The sequence below is a fragment of the Capsicum annuum genome, chromosome 3, assembly GCF_002878395.1.
Source record: "Capsicum annuum cultivar UCD-10X-F1 chromosome 3, UCD10Xv1.1, whole genome shotgun sequence".
Lineage (NCBI taxonomy): Eukaryota > Viridiplantae > Streptophyta > Magnoliopsida > Solanales > Solanaceae > Capsicum > Capsicum annuum.
In genome coordinates this window covers 256,460,451-256,470,296 of record NC_061113.1, presented here as the reverse complement: position 1 = coordinate 256,470,296, position 9,846 = coordinate 256,460,451, and the positions used below count along the sequence as shown (strand labels likewise).

The 9,846-nt window shown below is 33.2% G+C and overlaps 1 protein-coding gene and 1 pseudogene across 2 annotated transcripts; one reads left to right on the top strand and one right to left on the bottom strand.

The window, feature by feature from the left end:
* The first annotated feature begins 2,896 nt into the window (after positions 1-2,896).
* On the top strand, positions 2,897-7,084 carry LOC124896894 (annotated as a pseudogene).
* LOC107862252 (chlorophyll a-b binding protein P4, chloroplastic-like) lies at positions 6,455-8,907 on the bottom strand. Of its 2 annotated transcripts, XM_047407907.1 has the most exons (4): positions 8,609-8,907; positions 7,888-8,303; positions 7,625-7,792; positions 6,455-6,785 (listed from the first exon to the last, which is right to left on the bottom strand). In XM_047407907.1, the coding sequence occupies exons 1-3, from the start codon at positions 8,806-8,808 to the stop codon at positions 7,656-7,658; spliced, it is 753 nt and encodes a 250-aa protein (XP_047263863.1). In that variant the 5' UTR covers positions 8,809-8,907; the 3' UTR covers positions 6,455-6,785; positions 7,625-7,655.
* Positions 8,908-9,846: the final 939 nt, after the last annotated feature.

Genomic DNA, 9,846 nt, shown 5'->3' with positions numbered 1-9,846 from the left:
CGCTTCATAATTTGTATAGCCAAAATCTTTTAAAAATTTCGTGTTCTGTTTTTAAATTACGTAGGAGGTTTAACATAAAAAATAAAGAAAAAGTTGTAATGGGCCACGAAATAAGTTGACCTTGGGTCAAAACTCAAAAGTGAATAAACTTGAAGTGCATAAAGGCAATCGTATGAATCATCATCTAATCGACCTCACTCTATTCACAAAATATACAACAAAAAATTCTATCATAGCTAGGATATGCTATATTAGCCGTGTATGGTAATTTTCCGCTTTTATTTAAGGTTGAGATTGATTGTGTTTTGAAGAACTCAAATCAAGGAAGTTAAGGCACATCATAAAAATAAATAGAAATTCCAGTCTTAAAACAATTTAATAGCAAAATCTTACCCCACCCCCACCCCACACACAAAATAAACTGAAACTCTTGTTGGTTGAATCAGTCGCATTTTTTAACAACCTTAATACGTTAGTTGGAATCACGTTAATATTAATGTCCAGTCGAACTTTTCTTATACACAAGGTTAATGGAAGGAGATAGGGAAAATGATATCCTAGATGGAATCAAAGCTTTAGGCAATCAAACTTCATCGGATGGTTGTTACCTATGAACACATTTTTATTAAATGGTTTAGAATGTAAAGTATTAAGCTTCTTTGAGTTTATCCAAAAAAAAAAAATACAAACGTGTGCAAAATATATTGTGAGGAGTCGTAACATTTCGATCACTTTAGTTCTTAGAATAGTTTTTTTTCCAGTTCTCCTTTAACGGATGAATTTATTTGTTGATAGTCTTTTTAATTTTTCTTTAACGGATGAATTTATTCCTTGAATTAAATTCCCTCCATTAATTTCAATGCTGCAGCAGCTTTTATTTTTCACGTATATAAGCCACTCCACTCTGTGAGTAAAATAGACTATCAAAAAGAAACTTTTTTCCTTTTTCTTCTTCTTAAGTTCTTTTTGGACAATTGTTTTAGAAAACTTTCAAACTTTTCGCCATAAGTGCACGTTTTTGAAAGTAGTTGTAGAACCGTGGGAGAGTTCTAACCACAAATGCACGTGTTTGGAAGTAGTTGGGACCAACTAAAAGGATATGCACCGGAGTTAAGTCGACAGTGGCTTGTCACGACACAATATTTATGACTATTTCTTTTTATTATTAATTTTAATTCTAATATCAATATTGTAGTGTCCTTATCCCCAACAACCAATCGGATTGTGTGATTTTGTTACTTCAAACAATGATATTGATTATTATTTAAATTTTATCGTATTGTATTGTCAAATCACCATTATATAAAAGCGTAATTCAGTGTATCAAAACTTTCATTATGTGCATGGTCTGGAGAGGGATCCAGCCACAGAAGAGCGGAGTTACATATAAGGTAGGGGGTTCTTCCAAACCCCCATCGACGAGAAACTGTACTATATATACATGATTAAAATTATTTTTTATGTACATAGAGTAGATGTCGAACTCTGCCCTTTCGATTAGTTTGTATGTTCACTTGTGAACCCCCTTGGTGTCAATCCTGACTCCACCACTGCAGCGACAGGCGTATGCTTATGCAATTTGGGGTTGTAATTTTGTCATAGTTCATTTTCAAAACTTGAACACATGACTTTCTAATTATGCGAAGACAACTTTACTAATAATTACTCAAAAACTTCTCTTTAAAAATTACCATTATATAATAATTAAAAAGTTTATTTTATATAGCATCAATTTAGTGTGATTATGTCATTATTTTTTTTCAAATTATCATGTCCAAAATTGTACTCATCGCAATACAATATGATATCTATTCACACAAATACAATACGATACTCCCTCTATTTCATAATAAATGAATTATTGGATTTTGACGCATAAATTAAGAAAAAAATATTAAAGATATAAATTTAACATAATTTTTTATTTTTATTCAAAAAAATTACTGACCTTGTAAGACTTTTTCAAAAGTTAATTAATTGTCAAATCATAAGATAAATTTGAAAAAACAAAATTAATGATTCATTTATTTTAAAATATTAATAAATATTCAGAATAATTCATTTATTTCAAAACAGAGTGAGAAGTAAACAACTATCCAATATGCGCCGCCGATATCGGGTTGTCTGGAAACATACATCCACTTGTTCCTCTGAGAGTTAGAGTCCTATTATAATATCCCCCCTCATTTGTTCTCTAGTTTTCCTTCTGCATATCTTATTTACTTTTGTATACATTTTCTTTTGGACACATCAATTGCAACACTAATAACTAATTACATTTTAGACAAAACTTCATGGACGGCAAGTTTGGTATGTTACATGGATGAAATAAGGACAAAGTATTCCCTAGTTACAAAGTGCGCCGATATCTTTTTGATAGGTACAGCCGTTAATATACTTATAGTTCTTACTCTATTTTAATTTATTTATCTATAAAATATATTTTAATTTATAATTTAAACGTGTTATGTAAAAAAATTTTAAAAAAAGATATATTATTTATTAAAATTGTGTTTGAATGGTTACTACGTATTATTTTATAACATATCATGTTGTATTGTTTTTTCATTATTATATAATTTCACATAATAATAATTTAAAAAATATACTTACGAGAAAAGTTGGGGCATAGAATAGAACTACTATAAAAAGATAGAATAAAAAATAAATAAAACAATCTAAAAAGTAAGATAGATAAAATGAGGAAAAAACATATAAGCTAACGACATATCACACCAAATTAGTCATTATATAAGTTTATGCCACTTTTCAATTATTTTATCTCAAGATGAATTTTAACGCTAGATAAAATTTAGTAACAGCCAAACAAACAATTTTTCAAGTCCTATGAGATTCCTGTAGTGTACAGTTCACACATGTAAACTCTTTTACGCCAATGACTGCATGCTTGGCACAGTTTTAACATAGTAGCCTTCCTTGTAATTGAATTGAGACTAAATGAGGATTGACACATTACAATAGTTATAACAACGTTTGTATTTTGTTTGTGTTATAGGATGGGAAGGGAAGAAAGCACATGAGCTTTCTGTGTTATGTGACATTGACATTATCCTTCTTATGTTTCCCCCCTCTGGAAAGCCATCGTTATTTCAAGGCGGACCAAGGTACGTTTTTCCCACCATCTAATCAAGTTATTACTCCCACCATCTAACCAAGTTATTACTGATATACTACATAGTTTGTTTCCTGTTAACCTTGATTCAGTAGTATCTCATGATATAAATTTAATGTTACGTGCCCAATTACGTGACCAGGGATGACTCAAGGGTAAGGCTAATAAAGCCCTTTGCATTAGGCCCCAAAATTTTGTGGCCTCAAAAATTTTAGTAGTACATTCTATGATTTCAATCTCACTTGAAATAATAATGAAATTGTGAAATATATTTTCAAAAATTATCTAAAAAATAATAACAATAAAAAAGAAAAAGCTGTCTCATTTTTTACAAGAAATATTTTTTGCCTTTGAATTAAAACAACCTAAACTTCATAGTAATAAATAAAGTTTTAACAAAAACATCCAAGTTAATGCATTACAAACAAATAATTAACTTCTTATTAACTAAAATTAATAAGGTTATGCCTCTTTTAAAAAATACAACACTAGAAACAACTAATATGCAAGAACAAATAAGACAATTCTAAATTATTTCAGTAGTATTTTTTTTATGCATATTTATATATGTAAGACATTTTATTAAAATTTAGCTTTAGATCACTAATTTTATTGAAACGCTCCTGAACGTATCTATATAAACAGAGAAGACTACGTAAGTGTAATTCATCTCCGGTCTTGCCCAATTTCGTATCTTGAGCTAACTTTTGGAGATAGAATTGGGCACGAGGTGTATTTCTTAGGAGATAATTTGTCTGCGTCTTGCCAATCCAAAACCTCATTCATACACAGATTAGCACCGTTAGTCTGGTTATTTAAATTACCAATTTGGATAATTGCTAATTTACATATGTAATATTATGTACTTTTGTGTTTTATTTTCATTGAGATCATTGTTGCTTTCCTTATTTTTAGATTTCTATCACTACATGTTGTTTTGGTATCTTGTTATCTTGATATTATTTCTATTTCCTCTCTTTATCATTGTTTGCTCAGCCGAGGATCTCTCAGAAACATTCTCTCTACCTTCTGAAAGGTAGAGGTAAGGTTGTGAGAATACATTGGGTTTGTTGTTTTTGTTGTTGTTGAGAGTCATTGTTATTGTTTTATGCATGTAATGATCTATGACGTTAGCATTTGTTTCATAGTATCATTGATCTGTTCAGAGTGGATATGTGAAACAAAAGGTTACTTTATTGGACACTTAGTCTTTGGCAAGTTCCCCAAACTTCTAGCATCGCGCTTTGGGAATGTAAAGGTAAAAGTGAGAGATGTTCTCATTTTAAAGTACCTGGTATGAAGAGCTTTTACTCCTCTACGTACAGATAACCTAAGTCACATCTATTTTCTACTTCTAGACTTTGATTACAGTTGGTTTTGTGATTTAGTTCTATGTGTTTTTTATTGGTCTGAGAGTAACTATACAGGTTTTTCATCATATATGGTAAACTATAGGATTATTCAATCCCGAATTTCTGTTGTATATTTTCAACAATTATGATGAAATAATTGCAAAATTTGCTCAATTGACTCCTCAAGAGAAGACAAAAAGGTACAAAAACAGTTTTGTCTATTTGGATTAGTCTTATGTAGGAGTAAGATATAGATGTCAAATGACCAATTTCTGTTAATCTTGAACTTAAAACAGGAAGTTGGAGGGCCTTGAAGTAAGTTTGATATTCATCACCAATCTGATTATTCCTCTTTCTGTGGTTTGTTGTCATTTCTAAATCCAGTTGAAAGTAATAACAATGCCAATGGTTATTCTACAGATATTTAGGAAACTCTTAAGAAGCTTGACAACGATATGAGTGTGCAAGAGTTTCTAGATGCTAGGTATATAGTTGTATTGAGGTTCGTTTTCTTCAACTCTGTACCTATTGAAAACAATTCTTTCTTTCAAATTCGTAAAGCATTTTCTCCCTTTTTTTTCTTTTGTTGCAGCGATATGCATCTTTTACCCTCTCAACACTATTTTGGCTACAGTTGTGGTGTTGTGGATAATTTAAAAAAAAAAAACAAAGTGGTTCTGACACGAATTGCACAATCAAGTGAAAGTCTTGCAATCAAGGGTTACTGATGTAGAAATGAGACTCAAGTATAGTTCTGCATTCTTTGTTTTCCGGTTTCTATTTTGGTCTTCAAATGTTGCCATAATTGAATATACTTTTTCAAAGTTGTAGTTTATCGCTGAACTGAAATCAGCTTAGCTTTTCCAATGGAAAAAGCTAAAATTTTGCAACTACATCTCTGTGATTCAGTTCAGTTGTGACCATATGTAACTATCAACAAAATTGTGTATTTTCTTTTAAGCTTATTTAGGTCTTTGGGCAACCCCACGTTGTGGGATTACGCTGGGTCGTTGTTGTTAGGTGTTTGCCCAGATAATGCGTTGACATGCCTCCATCTACATTGGGTAGGATGAATAATTTGTAACTTGCATTTGCTTTTTTAATGTATCTGAAAGAACAATTGAAAATTTTAATTAATTCTTTTATTTGAACGCTTTTATTGGACATCCATACGCAATTAATATAATCTTGTTTGTAGACCCAATTAATAATATTTTGTGTCATTATACACCAACAGTTGCTTTAATCTTAATCCACTTATGATGGTTCCAAGATTGAGATATTATGCAGTTGGAACTAAATAATATGGGAAATGCACGATGTTATAATTCATCTTGTATTGACTTTACTCTATGCGTCATTGTACCTGGTGGAGCAATCATGATAAGATAAATAGGGTGAAAGATCTAGACCTGATGGAGTGTGCACTAAGGAGTTACTTAATGCAGTTCATGTTCGGAAGGTAATCTTTCCAAAAACTGTTTAATGCTAGTATTTGGTTTTGGTGGTACTTGGTGATCCTTGTGCAGCAACAAATTTTAGAAAACAGTCATACTGTTGATGAAGTATATATTTTCGCCTCAATATGGAATTTGGTTGGAACTTAGTTGATAAATAGGTGATGGTGATTCAATGTTAAACTGCATAGTGACTTCTAGAGTCAGCTGCGTAAGAATATTTTGGGATGATATTTTTTCCCCTTTAGATTGCATTAGCCAGGAAGCAAACCCTTTAGTTTCCCCTTGCCCTTCCGTCCTGTTTCTGTTTTAGTCTCTTACATTTTGTTATTTACACATTTTACACTGAGTAAATAGTAGCTGAATGCCTCTTCATTTTTATGTCGTATAACACCTCCAGAACACGATGCACATGCATCTTTTGATGAACAGTGAACAAGATGGACAAACAAATCCGTGGCATCAAACAAATAATATCGAGCACATGCCATTCCCTATGGCACCAAATGTTCTTCCCCAGGAGTCAGTACTCAACCATATGTATTCAGCATCTTTATGTTGTTCCCGTTTTACAATCTTTATTATTACACACTTGGAAGTTACTGAATTTTGGTAACCCCTTACATTGCACGAAACAACTCTAGCAATTATCTTACATTCAAATTGATTGATGACCGTTGTATATTTGTTGCAAATTCTTCTGGTGTTCTGGACTCTGAAAAAGTTGATCAAGCAAGACGGGCCATGCTAGATGACAGTGTCTTGGATGATCTAAATAGTATAGCATGTTTGAGACAGCAACTAAGTGAGCAATACTCGTACACTCCCAACAATAATCTTGATCTGCTGGAAAGGAAAATATCAGCTCCTCAAAGTAATGTCAATTTGAAAGAAAATTGGATGGAGTATGAAATTCAAAGAAATTTTAGTCTGCCTAGGTCTGTGGATTCAATCAATAATAGCGCAGCTGATGCCATTGGTGATCCGAATTTTGATGAAAAATCATATCCACAGGTAATTTGATGTTTCCATTTATCAGTTAATTGGTCCCCTTACAAATGGAATTTATCTACTTCAAGCGTGTTTCCTTATTTTCTTTGATAGTTGAATATGTTGAATGCAAGTCTTACATTAATCCATGAAACAAACCACTATCTCCAAATATACTGTCATATAATTGATCCTGTGTGGTCTAAATTTTCTTACTCAATCTCACTTGTTTTTTGAATTTATATCCTGTGCAGTGTGATTGAATGGAGGATATAGGTCACATTAACTAGCGCAGAGGTTGTTGATAGGTAATAGCGTTCAAATGTGTGTAGATGTTTTGCTTAGTAAGCCCCGACACCACACATGGTGGAAGTAGAATAAGAGTTTGCTCAATAATGAGATCCGAATAAAAGACCAATTTTACTTTGCTTCAATAAATTAATGGGATTTGTTTTGATATTAAGAGGCAAATTGAACTACAACAAGAAAGCTTTTTCCTTTACCAAATCCAAGTCGCGAAGAGCATCTAGAACTAGCTAAAGGAGGTATGCTAACAAGAGCGCAAGTAACATTCTTTTGATGAGTTAATGGGAACAACATGAATAAGAAACGCTGTACATTAAAGGTTTCCTTGTTTACCACAAAGCTCTATTGGTGATCAAAATCCATAACATGGTTACAAGGTACTTAACAATATATTCAATCCAGTTTCCATGAGATATTCTAGTTGCTGCTGAGTGTTTGGATAATAGTGTTGTGCCATGGGTCAGAGAGGTGCTGCAGAAGGTTGTCAAAAGGTCCCTTTCCAGTGACATTGTGCTGCACTATGAATCCCAAAAATGCCAGCATAGCCAATCTCCCTGCAAATGATCCCAGTTGAAAATGAGCCTAATTCAAGTATATAGATAAATATGTAGTGTCATTTAGAAAGTGAACATCCGTTTAAATGACTTACCGTTAGCAAGTTCCTTCTCCTTGGCCTCTTCAGTTGCTGCAAAGTTGAGTGGGTTGAAAATACCACCAGGGTATCCACATTCATTAGGAGGCAAGCTGTAGTTCTTGAAGATAGGGTCTTGGTTGACACATCCTGGGTTCTTAATGTCTTGCCACCTTCTGATCTCGACGTAGTGGAACAAGATGAACTCGATCACAAACAGGGTGGATGAAGATGCAAAGTACTCCGCTTTTCCAGCATCGTACCATTTGGGCACGTTAAGGATCCCAATGCTAGTGAAAACCTCAGGCAGCAGCATCCCAGCAACACCCAACATAGCCCAACGACCATTCACCAGTTCAGCCTGGATGTACCATTTCAAGTTCTCTGGGTCCTCAGCAAGTCCCAACGGATCAAAACCATTGTCTCCTGGGAGACTTACAAAAACAAAGTAACCATTTCGGTATCAGATCAAGGTTAGTGTTGAGACATAATACAATGAAGTAATCAGAGGCATATTCTCTCTCGCTTTTAGATGATTCACACAATTTAACGTGATACAAAAGGTCGTTAAATAATTTTATCGCATGTTTATTAGCTCATAAAAGGCCTACACATAAGGGATGTGTCGAGACATAATTATTAAAAAGTAAGTATGTATTCACTCTAAACGTTTTAGCTTTTAGATGACATAAACGGTTAGAAACCACTAAATAAAAAATGTCATGTGTCATGTGTGTACCTGCCATCAAGGTAAGCAGGAGAGGCTAAGCCTGGAAGCCATTCACCTTTCTTAGCTTCAACCTTGAATGAGTTGTTAGAAGTCGAGGGTCTAAAAGAGACCTCTCTGTTTAATTTACCAGATGACCCAGTAAGGAACCTGGTTCTTGTGGCACATGGCCGGAAAATGGCGGCGGAAGCTTGTGTTGTGACAGTTGCCATTTTTCCTACTTGAAGAGTTGTTATTGTTGTTGATGTTGGGAGAAATGGCAATGTAGTTTAAGGTTGAGTTAGAACTTTGTATGTTTTGTATATGCATTTGTATTGCCATTTCTAAGGTATAATTGTGGCTCTAGTTCAATCTTGAAGAGTGACAAGTGGGACTACAAGATTTTTAGGAATTGAACGGTTGGATTTGGTTGTGAATTTGATAGTAGCCAATGAGAAGAAATGGGCCTTATCACCTTATCTTTGCTTCCATATCTTCAAATCTCTTTCTTTATTTTTGTTGGTTTGAATAGATGATGAGGGACCCAAAAATTGCCTTGCAGATATTAAGGATTTTTATAGAGAAGGAAATGGAAATGGAAATGGAAAATTGGGAATATGTGTAGTGAAAAGATATTTGCCATGTGGAATCATTTATATCCAATGAGGATGTGACAATTGGTTGACTCAAAGTTAGTCCTGTCAAAAGATATCTAACCGGGAGATTCTGGTGGTTTTCACTATTTGGACTTGATGATAGAGAAAAATTGGGTGGGATGGGTAGTTTTTGAGTATTCAATTAAATTTTAGCCATGTTTCAAGTGTAATAGAAAGCTGTTATTTTTTTAATGCAAAAGTAATATTTGAACAAAAACATGTTCAGCTAAAATACGGAATAATTTCATGGTGTCAGAATTTAAAAGTTTGACAATTGGGAGTTCGAAAAGTTTATGGTGTCTTAAACTTCGATTCTTTGTGGAGTTTGAAGTAAGTATCATAAAGTTAAGCATCACGAGTGAAATAATGATAGGATTTATAAGTTTAAAAATAGGCATGATGAGTGAAAATAATGTGACAGAAATTACTTCTACAAGTTAAAACTCCATGGTTGTATCCTAATGTTTAAAAAAGTCTGGCTATAAAAATTGCAGCGTGGAAATTTGGTTTAGGAGTTTTACCTGTAGGTATGAAAAGTTTTGAAACTCCACACACAATATTGGATTTTTTTTTTCATATTTTAGGTAAAGATCTCACTGTCGCAATATATTTTTT

Coding starts and splice junctions, on each gene's coding strand:
- LOC107862252 (XM_047407907.1), bottom strand. CDS start 8,808: ATGGCAACTGTCACAACACAAGCTTCCGCCGCCATTTTCCGGCCATGT. Junction 8,304..8,608: donor CCTGCTTACCTTGATGGCAG/GTACACACATGA, acceptor TGTTTTTGTAAG/TCTCCCAGGAGACAATGGTT. Junction 7,793..7,887: donor GGAGAAGGAACTTGCTAACG/GTAAGTCATTTA, acceptor GATCATTTGCAG/GGAGATTGGCTATGCTGGCA.